The sequence below is a fragment of the Drosophila nasuta genome, chromosome 2L (genome assembly GCF_023558535.2).
Source record: "Drosophila nasuta strain 15112-1781.00 chromosome 2L, ASM2355853v1, whole genome shotgun sequence".
Classification (NCBI taxonomy): domain Eukaryota; kingdom Metazoa; phylum Arthropoda; class Insecta; order Diptera; family Drosophilidae; genus Drosophila; species Drosophila nasuta.
Window position 1 is genome coordinate 12,655,566 of NC_083455.1, and position 17,889 is coordinate 12,673,454.

A 17,889-nucleotide genomic window follows, 5' to 3' on the forward strand; every position below is an offset into this window, starting at 1 on the left:
ACTGAAGCGAAGCATGCAGCAACAATGGGCTAATGGCGAGGGATGAGCATGAAAGTCCAACTGAAGTCATCAGCAACAAATTTGATTTCCATTTTCATTTTACATTTACTTGATTTTCGATTTGCAATCGAATCGGAAACTTCGTTTCCTTCTCTCTGTCTCTTTTATTTTGCTGCCGTGCATTATCTGATCTAATTGCGACTGTTGCTTCTGCGCTGACCTTCTACATAAATATTTATCATCATCAGCATTATACTTTTCATTATCATTATCATTATCATTGTCTCTGTGGCACGTTGCAAAATTGATTGAGAAATTCATTTTAATTAGCAAACCGGAGTGCAAGGTGGCGTCATTGTGAAAACCGGCAACGTGCTGAAAATTGGCAACGTTGCTAGAAAAATAAAAAAAAAAAATAATACGAACTGAACGTAACGAAATTCTGTGGCGGCTGCTTTCACCGCGCCTGGGTGGCCCGTTGCTGCTGTTGTTGTTGTTGTGGCTGTGTGTGCAACATAATAATTTGTAAACATTTATCAATTATGCAGCAGCAACAACAATAACGCTGGCCTCGCGTGGCCTGCCTCACATGGCTGGCTACTTGCAACGCCCCAAAGATGCCCCAAGCGCGTCGACCACAGCAGCAGCAACTGGCCACATAAATTTTCCACATAGGCCACCAACTCGCGGCAGGGCGCCAAGTTGCTCAGTGGCCCCTCTTTTGTTGTCTGCTTGCCCCTTATCCTTGCCACACAACGCATTCCAGAAGCATTCGAGGCGTTGATTTCGTTGGCCCAACACGCAATTAAGTGCAAGTGGGCAACACCTCATCAGCAGCAGCGGGAGACGAGCAGCAGCAGCATCAGCAGATGTTGTTGCTGTTGCAGGTGCCACAATGCACGGATGGGATGTGTTGCACGTTGCTGCAAGTCAGGCGATCAATCATAAAACTGCGGCATGACTTGTTGACAACTACAAACAATAACCACTTAATCCCCTAAACGAAAGACTAAGCAAAGGCAACAACAACAACTTCTAGTAAATTGCTTATCTAAGCAGCAACTTTTAATTAATATTTCACTGAATAAGATGAAAAATTTAAAAACATTCTGAAATAAAATAGTCAGTAATAAATCAACATATGATAATATCAAATTTAAGTAGTCACATTGTGTGTAAAATCGCATTACCACAATAGCCAAATTCTAATAACACTTTAGCTAAGGAAACAAGCATAAACAATTTATACACAAAACAGCTGACAGAGCTACCGCAACATACTGTGCTGTCGCCCTCAACCTGCAGCCTTAGCAACATGCTGCTAAGCGACAGCCTATGAACCTGTCTAGCAACATTTGCTCGCTCTCTCTTACAGCACTATTGACGAACGCACGCACAATACTCGCATGTTGTGGCTCTCTTGCTCGCTCTCTCTCTCTCGATTGTGTTTTGTTCTCTAGCTAGCATGTTGCTCGCAGTTGTTATTGTTGACAGCGGTTTGATGCGAACATTGTTAACTCCCACTGCAGTGGAGTCAAACGTCTTTTGACGTTTCTTTTTTAGTGACTTCCAAGTGGATCTTGGATCGCGGTGCTACTGCAGTTTTAGTGCAAAATAAAGGTTTGCTAATAATGCTGTGACACAAAATAGTAATTAACTAATACAAATACAAAAAGTAGTCAAAATTTAATTAAAATTCAGTTGTGGCAAACTTTTGTGCAAAAAAAACAAAATGCTGAAAAACGTGATTTGGGTGCTGCTCTGGCTGCTGCTTGCTGTTTGTGTGCTTGCCCTAGAGGCCAACGCTAATGACCAGCAACACGTCGTCGTCCATATGAAGCCGGCACAGGCTTTGCCCGCTGCAGCTGATGACTGCAGCACAGCAATCAAGATGAAGATTCCGGTGCCAGGGCTGGCAAAGCAGCATCTACGAAAGCGACGCGAACTTAATCGTTGCCGTTACTTTTCTCGACGTCGCCACCCCTTCGATTCACAAAATGCCATTAGACATGGACCAACAAAAACAACAACAATCCCAACGACGACGGCTTACATTGATTACAAATACAATCATGATGTGGGTGCAGTGCAGACAACAGACACACCATTACAAAACGCACACACTTATCCAGCAGCATCGTCGAATAACGGTTCTATAGCAAAGAATCGGCAAAAGAAGCGTCGACTGCATAAACAACAACGCCAGCTACAAGTACAGGCACTTAAGCAACGTTCGGTAAGTTATGTGCTTAATTATGAAATAAACGACAAGTTCGATTAGCGTTGTGCTGCTCTACTTCGTTCTGTCTCTGTTTGTCTTCAACTTGCTTAGGGCTTTTTAGTCATCTGTGGTGAGACTGCAACTCCTAGTCACCTCACATCGCCACTGCTGTGGTGTAATTCCCATCACGTGACTTTGCGATGTTCAGGGAGACTGTTGATGACAGGCAAAGACGGTTGTTTGTTTCGCATGATCTGCATGACGTCAGTTTCTATTTGTAATACTCTAAACATACGACCTATTTAAAATTTCGTTAACTTGAATGTTCTCGATTGGAGAATAGTTTGCGATGACTTTAGTACTTAGCCACATTTCAATGCATTTCAAGCACTCAATGCTTGGAAAAAGACTGCGACTATTAGTCACCTCACATCGTCACAGCTGTGGTGAACTTGCCATCGCGTGATGTTGTGATGTATAAGGAGGCTATTGAAGACAGGCAAAGACGGCTGTTGGTTTTGCATGATCTGTGTGACGTCAGTTTATGATTGTAGTACTGTAAACATATGACGTAAACACTAACGCTATCGTGCAAGTTCTCAATGGGACAATAGGTGGCGCTGACCAAATTGCTTATGCAGATTAGCAATTCAATTCACAGTCACAAATTGTAGCTCACAATTGTGAAATTTGATAATTCAATTAGTAATTATAATTAATTATTACAAATTGAAATCAAATATATTATTACTATATATAATATTAAATTTAATATACAATTAAATTTGCTTCCGTAGTATACTTCAATACAATAATAGAAATTCCTTTCCAATTTACATTAATTCTGGAAAAAGTCATAGTGCCAATATAGAAATTCATTTTCAATAAGGAATTACATTAATGATGATTATTATATATTTAATAATATCAATGTTGATGTCAATTTGAATTCGTGCTCTTCTATATAATCATAGAAATAAGGTTCGGAATTGGTTTGGGAAATGCGATAAGCGTAATCAGCTTCGCACATTGTGACTTTATTCATTATTGTGAAGATGCAATTTAATAGTCTAATTAAATAAAACAAATTATTCAAATTGAATAATAAATTGATTGTGATTAAAATAATAATTAACTTTTGATAACATGAAATTTGAACGATTACGAATATTACATGTTTCACAATTTAAAAAAAAAAGTTTATTCCCAATTTCATGCAGCTACAGTTCATTCCTTATATGTTCATAAAAATGTTCTTTAAAAGTTTGTTTGACTCGTAGAAAAGGCGATAAGCCGAGTGTTCTATCACCCCCTCCTCACACTGTTGACTTAACCCCAAGTCTGAGTCGCTGTCTGGGTGCGAATCAATGTGGCAGAGGCAGAGTTTCAGTTGCCACTTGGCATACAAATTAATTTGTGTTTATTATTGGGATTGCACTGCACGTTCCGCTTAGATCTTTTGATGTAGATTAGCTGATTGTTTGTGTGCGCCACGCTTTTGTTGCCTTTTTTTATTATTAATTGTCTGGCATAATTGTTCAGATTCAATGGAGATTTATGTGGAAGCAAAACGCAAACATTACACACAAAAAAAGATCGCCTACTTCCATTGAATATATTACCAATTAAAAGCATATTAAGTGCATATCACACTTTGCAATTCAATAGACAAGAGGGAGAAAGAGAGGGAGAGAGGGAGAGTCCCTCTGTTATCTCCACCCCTGGTTTCGTTCTCTTCTGCCCATCCATTGATAATGTAACTGAGTCAGAAGATTAAAATGCCGACACCTTTAAGTTAAATTTGTTATTCAATTATTATTATGTGCATTTTTGGTACATTTTTTTTGGAGGTTGAATTGTGAACGGAATAAAGTAGGCATATTTTATAGGTATAGTTAAGAAAATGCCATAAATTTGAGTCTCTGACACATTCGACTATAAAATCGTTGTTTGTTTATTTCCAAAGATCTCTTTTCTCTCATTTTCCTAGAGCATCGCAAATTTCTTGCCATTTCGTTATTGTCTCGATGCCGATTTTAATGAGTTTTCAATAATTCTCAGCATTGGCAGGTGACTAATTTGTTTACAAAAATTCTGATTGCCAATAACAACAATAAAGGCAGATAACAAGGCTGATGCAGCTGCAGACAGTTTTGTAAATTTAAATAAAGCACATCGTAAAAATTGAGATGAATGACTTATCTCCACTTGGGAGACAACCTTGAAAATAAGGCAATTAATTATTTTTCGCTACTAGGCCTATCAAAAGTTCTACTATATGTTATGACATGTCAATTATCGTATGCTTGATTTTAATTGCGTAAATACCTTTGCAAGGTTATGCATATTTCTTTACTTGCTTGGTCGAGTGATTGTTTGATTTAAAATCCGAAATACTTCTTAAATGTTTCTCACAACTAAACGAATCTTTGTTTTGTTGGTATTTATATACATATGTATGTACATACTATATATATAGATCGCTTTCATATTTCTGTTAATCATCACAATTCCCTTAATTACACATTTATAAATAATCCATTAAAATGTTTAAAGAACAACTGATTTTTCTTCATCTTTTTGACTGTTTAATTGGCTGCATTTTAATGACTAATAGTACTAAATAGTCATTATGAATACTATCTAAAAATGATATTCTTACGATTTACACATATTAACTGCTGTATTTACTTCTGCCTTGTTGTCTAAATATGCTAAAATGTAAACATAGTAAAACGAAACAAGCTACTAAAAGTTGTAATAAAATCGATGGCAATTGAAATTCATTTGATTTTCTGTTTACTTTTTTTCGCAAATGAAGTCAATGGGGCACAAGCAGTAAGTTTGCTAATCGCAGCACTTATGAATACATCGAAATATACATATATACATATGTATTTTTATCTCGCATTGCTTTCAATTTTTATATGTGCATTCCACTTTCATCTTTCTAATCGCTTTGCATTATTAACACCACATTTAAATTCAGTTCGTTGCGACGTCGATGTCGATGCTGATGTTGATTTTGATCTCCTCCCATTCGCTCGCTTTGTGAGTTTTGTCTGCCCTTTATCGCTTTGACGCCCCGCCACTCGATTTTATTTGCTGCTCCCATCGAATCCGACACTTTGCTGCCCTTCCCCTTCTCTTCTGTTGCAAGTTCTGCAATCAGTCTATTAGCCGAAGCATATTCTGCTGGTTGCGCTTCATTTGCTGCAACTCTCGGGGGGCACTTCAAACATTGCCAGCCGCTTGAACGAAAAATTTGGCGCAAGTAAACAACGAAACGCACTTGCAACTAGTTTGAAGGTGGCATGGGGCATGGGGCAGGGAATGGGAGTGGGAGTGGAAGTCGGAGAAGTCGCTGCTGCCATTCAATTAATTCAAAGCATTAAAACAATTAAGCTGCTGTGGCTTCATTGACTTGGCACACGCTCTCCAACAGCTTCAAATGCCTCGCTGCTATTGCCAATTGCCGCATTCAACACGTCTTGCCACTCCTCCATCTCTCTTCTTTGTGACCCAATTTTCACACAAATTAGTGCAGCTAATTTTTAATGATGATTTTTCCAGTAACGCCTCACGACTCGCCGCGAGTTAAGATCCCGCTTCACTTGGCATTTTTCATAATTTCCAATGGCTTTTTATTTGTATAGTTTTTCCCCCTTTTCAATTTCTTGCTTTTGCTTTACGCAATTTATGAGAATTTTTAGCTGCCGCCGCCAAATGCAATTGAAATAAACATGGAAAATGTTGTTTGGTCTTCTGCTATTTTGGTCGGCGGACTTTGATGCAGGCCTCGAGGCGATTGACGCCTCCAATGTTGTTTTCAAGGGCCAACACATTTGTAGGAGATGTTTGGCCGTCTTCTTCTTCTGGCTGATGCCAACTCCATGCGTTTCTACTCATTTGCACCTAATTGTCATGCACGTATATATAGACGAAAGTATATAGTATCTGCCAGATACTCGCCTCGCTGTATCTGTATCTCTTTTCTCCATCTGCACCATATCTATATACTCGTAGAGCTGCTGCACCTCTGTTGTTGTGGTTTTATGTATATTCATTGCAGCAGTTGGAGCTACACCAGCAGCTGCCTGCCCGCTTGCCTGCCTGCCACATTTTTATCATTCTCTCTATTCATTCTCTTACCAGAGGCAAATCGCTGACTTAATCTGCATTTCTTTTGCTGCTTTTTTCCCCCTCTATTTTTTTGTTTGTTTCTTTACCTATCTTTTTGCCATTTGCTTACGTATGCGCTCCCATTTTTGTGTCCCTGGTCAACAAAGAAAGACATTTGCATAGTTGCCGCTTAAAGCTCTTTAAGTTTTGTGCCACCAAAGCGGAAATCGTCAAACAAGATAGCTAATTGTGCCACTAAAAAATCTGTTACAGTATATAATGCAAATAGTAGCATTTTTTGTGTTAAATAAGCTTAGGGATATTTAAAATGGTTGGCAGGAAATTTTGTAATTGAAATAGATTTGAAAAGTATGTCAGTTAACAAAGATTCTCTCTTAACTTTCGATTGAAATAAATATAATGAGTTGGTTGTGAAATTTAAAAAGCATTCAGCATTCAAAATGAAGGAATTCAATATATAGTAATAAAACATAGCTTATGGGGTGAATGCTATATTTATTTGAAGGTTTAATACCAAGTTCATAATGTAATATGAATACCAATTTTTTTTTCTCTTTAATGATTAGATCTATTTGAGTTGTAGAAAGAGTGTTTCATTAAATATTATTATCCTATTACAACAGGATTCAAATGTGCTTAAAAGTTTTTTTTAAAATAATTAGTTAACTCTCCACAAAAAGTTTGCTACTTTAATGGGTCAATGTGAATACTATTTTTGTTTAGGTCTATATAGGTCTATATATACTATATGTCAATTAGCAACGGTTTTCACTGAATTTTCGATTGGACTAAATATAATGAGTTCATTGTGAAGCCTTCAAAGAAAGGTTTTAAATATTTAAACTAAAGAAATGAACACTTCTTTTAAAAAGAATAATATAAATTTTAAAGAAAAATTAACAAGCATTGCTTGTGTATAGATAGTCATAGTTAAACGTTTATAAAATGAATAACAATCATAAGTTATACTCTTATTATCTCTATCTTCATATTGTTTGTCTATAGATAGTTTTATTTAATATTTTTATCTTCTCAGTATAATTCCTTAACAATAGATGTTAGATATGTATAGCAATGTTTTTAAATAATTATGAATTGTTTTAGAAGTTTCCACAAGAAATTAACAACTTCACTTGATGTCACAATATGGAAACCAATTCTGCTCAGGTCGATATAGTAAATGATTATAGTTCTTGTCCCTGAAACGGTTTTAGCATTTATTTATTCAATACTAATTCCTAGCATAAAATGATATTTAAGTTCTTTTACTTGTCAAAGCTGTCACCATCTGATAAACTGTGATCTCATTTCGAATGCAGTCTTGTTTGGCTCATCGTAGAGATGAAATGCATTCAGCATTCTGGAGATGCCGAGTTGAGCTAATTCGTTGTCACCTTAAATGCGATAAAGTGCCAAGCAGCCCGCATTTCTAGCATTCGGTGCTTAGCTCTCAGTATCCTTTGAGCCTTTGTGCCCAGCAGCTGCACTGCACGGAAATGTGCCGTTGTGTTTGTCCACGCCTTCAGGTCCTGTCCAGAGCAGTGCTCGAGAATAGACAAAACCAAAAAACAAAAATGGGAGTGGGAGTGGGAGCGTTTCTCTTTGGCACTGCGCTCTAGTTTTCCAGCATCGCACTTTGTCAACGCAGCGAGTTTTCCAGGCGTTGGCTTCGCTTAGTAGTTTTTCATTTATGCATCTCCGTTTTGCATTCCCATTTTATTTATGCAATTTTCACATTTTCCACAATTTTATTTACATTTTTGTTGTCGCTGTGTTTGCATCTCAAATTGCATTTGTTTTTGTCGCTATTTTTGTTTTTTTTTGCCTCCTCTCTTTCTCTCTCTGTGTGAATTTTCCTATTTATTTCGCTAGATTTCGTTTTATCATTTTGCCGAGTCGAATATCAATTTTCTTCATTCTGGTTTTCTGGTCGTTATTCAAATTCCAGCGTTGTCGTTTATCGCCATTTGGCGTCCCCTAAGCGTTTTTTATTACCCGCAATTTGCGCATTTTCACTTTTAGTTTTAATTAACTAAAATTCTCCTACAACATGGCATCGCATAACTGCGCTCCACTCCCCTGGGCGCTTTTCTTGCCTTTTTCTTTTGCATTCTTTTTCCTCGCATTTTGCTGTTTTTTTTCTCTGCTCCGTTCTGTTCTGTTTTGTATATTTTATTTGCATTAACAGCAATTTCTACTATTTTATTTCGGCGCCCTCGTTTTGTGTGTGTCCCTTGGAAAAGCTTAATTTTTATTTGCTGTTGTTGCTTTTGTTTACTCGCTGCACACAATTTTCCGGCACATTTTCACAGTTTTCTTCTTTTGCTGGCCGCACAATTTTAATTATTTGCAAATGGAAGCCTTTCGGGCGGGTTTCGTCGTGTTGTTGTTGTTGTTCTTGTTTATGGGCTCGTCCTTTGACAAAGGATCTGCGCTTGAGGCTGCACTCCAGGCGGCTTCTATAGGCGGGCGGAAAAACAGGCAGTCTGGCTGGACGATGGGGACAACAGCAGACTTCCAGTTAGCTTTCCAACAACAAGCTCGTTAGCTCTTTAGCTCTTCAACTCTTCGAGCGCTGAAGCCAATGAAGGCCAAACTGTTTTTGGCACACTGTGCAAAAGTTCAAAGTGCAAGCTTTTGGCTTTTACTCTTCTGTTTTCATCTTGTTGTTGTCGTTGTTGTTGTTGGCTGGTCCGGTTGGCTTTAATTAAAGTCGAACCCAGACACAATTCCAATGTGCCTGCGGTTGCCACAGCAGCATTAACAGCAACGGCAACAGCAAAGAATAATAACAATAAGAACGTTTCTTTTGTTCCGCAAACTAATTAAACATTGGAAGCGAGGTTCCCCCCTTTATTTTTCTTCAACAAATTGCCACACTATTAATTTGTTTTTAAATCGTTTTTCTTTGCCTTGCTGTTAGTCGATTACTCGATTACGATAGGCGCATTGTAGAATGGAAACAACGCAAACGGATTGGTTTGAAGTCGAAACCAGAGACAGTGAGAGTCAGAGTCAGAGTCAGAGAGTCGAGAGGTAGACTTGTGATTAATGGCCACGTGGACGTAACTTCATTTTGATTGCCTGTCGAATTGGCCGGCACATCATTTGTTGTACAACATAAATACAAACTGCCCCACCGACAACATCAACAACAACATCGGCAACAACAAGCAAAAGTACAAAATGCGATTGGCTTTTCAATTTCCCAAAAACGGCTTTTCTTTCTTCTACCACATTGCCCATTAATCAGTTTCGAATTGTGTTTTTCTTTTCTCATTTTACCAACTCTCCTTTTCTGTTTCTATTTGTTGCTGCTGCTGCTGTGTTGTTGTGTGGTCCTGACGTTGCACCTCTCTGTGGCAAATACAAATTAGCCAAATTGTTTCGTGAGTGTGTTTACACGACCCAACATAATCGAGATTCGAACTGTGGCATCTGCGTCGGCGGCCTTCAAGTTAATTGCCAAAAATGCGTTACAAACGTGGCCAACAAATGCGACATAATACTAGTTATATAGTATTGTTGGGAAATTGTTGGCGTTTTCTCTACGGCCGCGTGTCGAGGGAGGGGCAATTGCTATACGTGCTGCAAACAGAGGCGTTAAGTGTCGTCACGATACATTACATGGTTTTTGTGTTTGCCAATGTGGCACTTACTATAATGGTCTATAGAAATAACTGAACTTGTCAAAAGAGAACATGAAACAAATATTACACGCAATATTTCTTTACACTATTATTATTTAGAATAATTTGTTATTATTTGAGTAGTATAAAGTTGAAGGCAAGTTTTCGGTTTAGTTTCTTAAAGTATTTCTTTTAATATTATATGCTGTTTGGATAATGTTAAAGAATTAAAATAGACCACAAATAATATAAATATTGTTCGTGTGAAACATAATTCCTCTTTGTTTAGGAATGTGTTACCCTAAATCTTTTGAAATATTTTTCAATTTTTTTGTCATATTTAAATATAACTAACAAATATTACTTCTTTTCCTTGAATAATATTTAGACTGGCAAGTTTATAAAAGTAGACCGCAATTATAATGATATATTGCTTGCGGGAGAACTATGATTAGATGTTTCTTAAAGCAATATTTCTACGCATTTTTAAAGACAGTTCTTGTCTGTATTCTTTGGAAGTATTTTGCAATATGCTTGTAATTTTTAAATATAAATTATTCATATTTTTCTCTTCTTTGAATAATGTATCGACTGACAAGTGAACTAAAGTAGACCACAATTCTAATAATACATTGTTGCTTGTGAGCAAACTACATATGATGAGACGTTTCTAAAAGAATATTTCTTCAGCAATATTTACTGACAATTTTGTTCTTAACTCTACAAAGCAGATTACAATATTCTTCAAACATATAAACATTTATTATTCTTATTCTTTATCTACTTTCGATTACATCTAAATTCGAAGTAGGTCACAATTATATTTATCCATAGTAAAAAAAACTGTATGCTTAGATTATCTCATTATTCTTTCATGTCAATATTATTATTATAACACTGTAATATTTAGATATTAGAGTTAAAAGCAAAAAGCAAATAATTATCTAAAGACATTACAAAAGTAAACCGTCAGCTCTTCATAAACAAAAGAGATTGCTCTAGAATAAATGTAATACAACACTGACAGATTTTCTTTAGATTTCTGATACTCTTTGCGCTATTAATAGAGACTATTGAATGGGGGCACGTTTTTATGAAGACGTTGAGAGATACCTTGAAAAAGTTTGCCGTGAAATAGGAAATATACGACTTGTGTTTTCCGATCAGAATGATGCACTTGCTGCTCGGTTCAATGGCCTGGTCAATGCCACAGTAAGCTTGCAGCTGCCACATTGAGAGTGCAAGTGGCGCTTTTTACTTGTAATAAACAGAAAATAACAATTACAACAACAACTAAAGTATAAACAAAAGCGCTGCCAGAGGGCACAAACAAAAGGCCTGCTGCCTGTGTTGTACTATATAGTAAGAAATACCTGCCTGCATCTGTCGTTGAGCACACACAAAGTAACTGAACAAGATTTCCCGGCTTTTTCCTTTTGTGTGTGTGTGTGTGTGTTTTCCCCCTACACAACTCTCACTTTATGCTCTCGACACAGTTTTAGGGACTAAAAGTTTTTGGCAATCCATTAAATATGCTCGCTCGACTGGGTGCCATCTAAGCAAATGTCAATGTTGCAAAAGTGAAGGAGAAACAAAAAAGTTAATGAAGCTCAACGCGCATGTCGAACTGCCAAATGAAGCCAATCGAGAGTCTCTTTTTGCCCTTTGCTCGACTACTCGTAAAATAAGAATGCACGACAAAAGTGGGGAAAAGCACTTGGAAATGCAAAAGGCAAAAATACATCACAGAGAAAAATTCATAATGTGCATAAAATATTTTAGTAGAATATAAGAAATGAATAAAGTAATGTGGGAAATAAGAAGGAGGAAATATGTTGAATGTATGATAGCATATATGTTAGAATTTATGAAATGAATAAAGTAATGTTTATGGTGTACTAGAGTAATAAGTAGATTAGAATATGCTAAATGAATACGGCTAATGTTAAAGCATGTGATAGTATAAATATTATTTCTATTTAGTGTATTTTATTTTGCCTTATAAACATTTATTCATTTAAGCTTCTGAGACGTATTTTAAGTATGAAATTAAAGATAAATACAATATGCTATTTATGACAATATTACTTAAATCTTAACTTAATTACAAGAGAAAAAAAAAGCATAGTGCGTATCAAATATTTTAGTTGAATATAAGAGATTAATGAAGTAAGTTTTTGATAGGAAACAAGTATGGGAAAATGATGGGAATGAATAAGGCATAAATATTATTGTTATTATTTGGTATACATTATATTGTTCTGTAAACAAACATTCATTTAAACTTGAGACACACATAAACAGAGCTAGGCAAATGCTAAATACATTATTTAATACATATGATAGTAGATTTTATCAACAAAAATGCATAATGTTCTTAATATATTTCAATAAAATATAAGAAATGAAAGAAAGGAAACAAGTAGAATAAAAAATTAATAGTATAAATATAACATTATTCTTTAGTATGGTTTATTTACCCTTATTATGTTATATACTGTTAAGCTATTGATACACAACTTGTATTTAAAAAGAGCTTAGCAAATATTCGATTTTATCATGACTTATTACAAGTTATTAGCGTATGAAATGCGATACAATGTTTTCTTAAGTCTAGTCAACTTCGTCATCAGATTGCTGACTTTAAATCGTTGTTATTAGTTTGCCCCTATATCAAATTTCGATTGCATTGTGTTGTCAATTCACAACTGAATTCTCACGCATTAGATGTAACCATATATAACATGAGGAGTATAAATCACAAGTCAACAGTCTGTTGTCAATTTATCAACGGAGTTCCAGTGAAAAACTCATCGAGTTATTAAAGTACGCCTACACAGATTGCTGCTATTAAACTTCTGGGTATTTTAATTGACAACCAAAACTCAAAAATCACGCAGACAGCAAAACGTTTGAATGAATATGCGGGCCAAGGGGCAAGAAGAGAGAGGAGTATAGGGGAAAAGAATAACATTGGGATGATCCAAAGACCCGTAGCTCAACTCGATGCATAGTATCTGTATCTCTCAATCTAACTGTAGGAATAAACTACCAAACAGCAATTGCCAAGTGCAGCACGCATTGAATCACTCACTCAGTCACTCACTCAGAGAGTCAGTCAGTCAGTCAGTCAGTCAGTGGCTCAGTCAGGCATGCAGTCAATTATACAATGTTGCCGACGAATGCGACTGCAAAAGATGATAACTATTAGATACTTTCGTATGCATCACAGCTGACTGAATTTATGTCAGTTTTTATGTGCGCTTTACAAGCTCTACAAACTCGATGATTAAGTTGCTACTGTTCATCACGATGATGATGATATTGCTGTTGATTGCTCCCTGACGTGCTGATGACGTTGCATGAACTTTCTGCTTGCGCCTGGGGTAAGACACATGTTGTTTTTGTGGTGGCTTCTTGGCCACCATCCATCCGTCAGTTACTTTTTTGTATCTTTTACTTACTTTACGCTCTGGGCATTTTGACGTGTTTTCAATTTGCAAAACATAATTAAATCAGCGACGCAGCTGGCAATGAATTACGATTAAATCCACTCAAAAGACATAGACTGGCATTACTGGGCCACAATTTGACCAAAATTTATGATACTCGATGCGTGTGTGCTAAGTGAAGTCAGACATAAATTCAAAAACTAAATGTGCAGACAAAAGTGCAAAAGTTCTGGGAACTAGGAAACAAAATCGAAAGTAGCTGAGAATTGACAAGTCGAAACAGAATATTTGAGATATGTTGAGTGCATGTGGAAAGCTGCTTAACAAAAATGCAAAAAAAGGAAGAAAAAAGCTTTAAAGTCATTTTTCTTGTCAGTATGTGAAAGTGAATTTGTTGAAAAAGAAATTCTGCAAACTAAAATAATTATATTCAATTATTCTTGGCTGGCACTGATTAAACGCTGCAGTTTTTGTCGCAGTGCCTTCCAATTTAATTACCTACACTTGTTTGATTAATTAACCTCTGCTTGTAATTACAATTAAGCACAGTTCGACTTCGTGCTGTATAATCTATCAACCCTCATCCGACACTCATCAATGTCAGACACTGAACTCTGAACCCAGCGATGCACTTGACATGATCAGACTCGATTGAGCTGACTCCTCTCTGACTCTCAAGTTTTAATCAAGCGAGGAGCATCGATCGGGCACAAGAACCGCCCTATTCATTAAACACACGCAGAGCGAGTCTATAATTTGTTCAAGAAATGCACGTTGTGTGACACACTTGAAACTTCAAACTGTCAGCGATTTGATGGCTGCGGCATGCCACATTCACTATACAATACATTCCTCACGCTCTTCGGGAGATCCCCAAGCCAATTAAGCAATTTGATTTGTATTCGTGTGGTCGTCGTCACATGCCACACGCACTTGGTGGACAACCTTTAATCTTGAGCCATAAAAAAAGTTTGATGAGAGACACATTTGACACACAATCGAAAGAGTTTTATGCGCATTTAATGCTTAGAGAAATATTATTATTATTATTTCTTTCTTTCTTTCTTCTTTTACTATGTCGATAATAAAAACAATTTTCACTTTAGGGTCACACGGCCAGTTGACTTCTGAAAGTGAAGTTTATGACTCCTCAATAAAATGAAGAGCTGTGCTGCGAGGTTTGGTAGCTTATAACTTTATGACATAAAACCGAAAGCTGACAACAAGTCGCACAAACTTTAAGTCAATTGTCAGTTGTTCGGTTGGACAATCTGAACATCTGTCAATATTTGCATTCGTTACGCCCTTAAAGGGGTCTTTATATGAAGCGTGAGTGTAAGTGAGTGTAAGATACTCTTGTAAATACTCTCGTAAATCACACAATGAAATATAATCATAATAATAATAATGATGACGATGATGATGAAAAAAGTGCCATAAACAGCACTTATGGCATTATTGTTAGCTCTGTAAACACACATATTTACACACAATAAAACGTAACATTCGATTCGATTTTGAATACCAAATGCTGGCCACTTCAAGCATGACAAACAAGCATGTGCATCCACAAGATACAATGAAACTGAAAGTTGCACATCAAGTGGGCGGTGCCTAATTAGTCGAGAGTCGTTTGCTGCTTATGATGACCTTTTGTCTCCTATGTATATCAACAAGATTTATTGACACGTAATCGCATCCAATTCCAAACAAATAAATGTTAACCCATTCAGGCATTCCGTTGTCTCAGAAGACAAAAAATATTGTCACGCTTTGCTGCGGCAAGCAACAAAGCAAAATTGTAACTTAAGATTGGAAACGAGGGGAAAATGATGATGCTGCTGCTATTTGTTAATCGATATTTAAATTGAGTCAATTTGTGGGGCTGCCCCCATGAAGCAGTTGAGAATTGTTAGCGATCCAATCGTTTCCCAATTTGTTATTCAATTTTCAATGCGTCCGTTTTATGGGGTATATTAAGTTAATAGTGGGCAGATTACAAAGTTTGTATATGAGTAAAATAAGTGACATTTTTTATGCTATTATTTTGAAATAACTTCTCTTTTTTTATGCCCATTTGCTACCTTATTTTATGGTTACCATAGTTACAACTATCTTATTTCAAAGGTATATGCTCTTCCCTTCAATAAATCTCTGCAGTCGCCTCTCTCTGGCACAATTCGTTAGCAATTTATCACAGAAAACTCTCAAGTTCATTTCGAAAATCAAACTGTAAAATTGTGCAAGTTTGTGTCGGAAAAGTCAAGCATTTGTTTATGCAGCTCATTGCAGAAGAGTTGAGTGCAGTTAAAGTTGAGAGTGTAGTACATATATCTACTTGTAAGTAGTATAAGCAAAAGATATTTTTGTAAATGCGGGTATTCATGTTGCACATTGGCAAACTCAACGAGTTCATAGATCAACAATGTTGTTACTGAGTGAGAGATTGTTTTTGGTTCAGGGTCTGTGGAATGTTGTATCTGTAACTCTGGGACCTGGTCACGCCATCAATGTTGAGTCAGCGCCACACAAATACATTGAGATACACATACATAGAAACACACTCACATACCTAAAGTGGAATGGACACGAATCAAATGGAAGCTTGGCTGCAAATGCTGTGCGTACCCAAAGTTCAATGCTTCGACACGGCACTTGAAATTTCCTCTCGCTGTTGTTGTTGTTGCCTTTTCTTTCATCTATTATGTGTGTGTCTCTTTCGCTTTTTCCTGTTCACAGTGGGTGAGAGTTATACTCCCTCTATTCCACTCAGTTGTCAATTGCAGAGCTTGCCAAAGTTCCATTTTTTTCTGCACTCATTCTTTGTCGACTCGCTTTTTTTTTTGTTAGTTTTTCATTGGATTTTGCTAAGTGCAGGAGGGCATGTCAAATGCCTGCAAACACAAACGGTGTACAAACAAACTTCGAGAGTGCAGAAGAAGAGTTGATCTAATAGCTGGCAAGAGGGCTGAGTACATAGCTCAGAAATGGCAAATAAATGAAGTACTTGACTGCAAAAATAATGGAAAATATAGTTTTGCTGTCCCAAATGAGGAATCATTGAGGCATCACTTGAAGAATTTATAGCTTGCACTTGTGTAGGAGTTGTATAAAGAATTTAATTCAGAAGAGACATTAATAACGTTTATTTTCTGCATCTATAGCGTATGCATTTCTATATTTTATATGCTAATTACAGTAAAGTGGAGTACGTACCCATTTAGAACAAGTACAATTGATTTCAATATTGGCATGTTTATTATAGATTATAGATTTCTATCTATAGCAATACGAGGTGCTCAAAACAAATGGTTATTTTGATTTAAAATGTTAATTTAATTACGAGACATTTAGTTGTCAGTCAGAAGCGAAACACACATTGACAATAATCCGGTTTAATTTTTTACTTTGAATGCAACTGCCATAAAACCAAGTATCTATTAAAATTAACTGCAGAAATCTGATGTCAATATTTAAAACATGTTTAAGTTTATGGAATTCTCTATGCATTAATGTAATGTGCTTAATTAAATCAAGACTTGACTGCACATTTGAATTATTATTTTTGTTTTAAAATGTAATTTTTGTATAGAATATTAGTTTAATTGCAAAAAAGTAAAAGGAATTAGAAATGTTGCCCGATTTCTTTAAAAATCATATTAGATTATGCTAGATAAAAGTAAAAGAGATAGATTTAAAATTAATTTAAAAATCATCGAAAATATTAATTCAAGTTTATTGCTTTTTGGAACATCTGCTCAATTTCTGTTATACAGTTTTATATTGTACTTTGCTGTCTAATCATAATTTCTATCGATGCAGTATAATGCAATTCATATGGAAATAATATATTATATATAATATTTCTTCAACTGACTTACTTAAAAACTTCTAAATACAAATATTGAATCTCTTCAACTTCTTTCAATGTTCTTTAAGCTAGCCGCAAATGAGTCTAGCAGATCAGCACTTCTCTAACTTAATTATTTAATTGCTTATACAAAATTTCCCCTCTGTCTCTTAACAACGACTTGCTGATACTCTCAGCAGCAGCTGCAACGGCAATGATCATTGATTATGAGTCGCCAATGGGACGCTCTAACATTTGTTGCATGTTGCAACTTCCTCCATCCACAAAGCTTATCGCTTGCCATAAATTTGTCACGCTTCACACAAACATCCCAACAAACTGCCCAGAGACAAGACAACAACACTCGTGCTGTCAAAAAAGTCACCAAAATTATGACATGAACATTCGAATATTAACAAATAAAAAAAAAAGAAAAGAAAAGAAGAAAGAAAACAACAACAAAAAGACATTATCAATTACGCCACTTAATTATTTTTATTGGAGCATAAAATGCTCCATTTCTCGGCAATGCGGCGACAAATATAAACATTCACGACAAACGAGACACTGTCTCCTTGTCCTTCTCCTCTCTCT

General features: G+C 36.1%; 1 protein-coding gene across 4 annotated transcripts in view; it reads left to right on the top strand.

Annotated features, from left to right (window-relative positions):
• LOC132795953 (probable WRKY transcription factor protein 1) overlaps positions 1 to 17,889 on the top strand; it is a 79,350-nt gene that overhangs the window by 34,885 nt on the left and 26,576 nt on the right. Inside the window, exon 1 of one of the 4 annotated variants that reach the window (XM_060806951.1) lies at positions 1,631 to 2,236. The exons of 2 other annotated variants lie outside the window; for them this stretch is intronic. In XM_060806951.1, coding sequence (XP_060662934.1) covers positions 1,733 to 2,236 — 504 coding nt within the window. In that variant the 5' untranslated portion in view covers positions 1,631 to 1,732. Of the gene's footprint in view, positions 1 to 1,630; positions 2,237 to 17,889 lie in introns of those variants that run through there. One more of the 4 variants, XM_060806944.1, reaches the window with a different exon arrangement.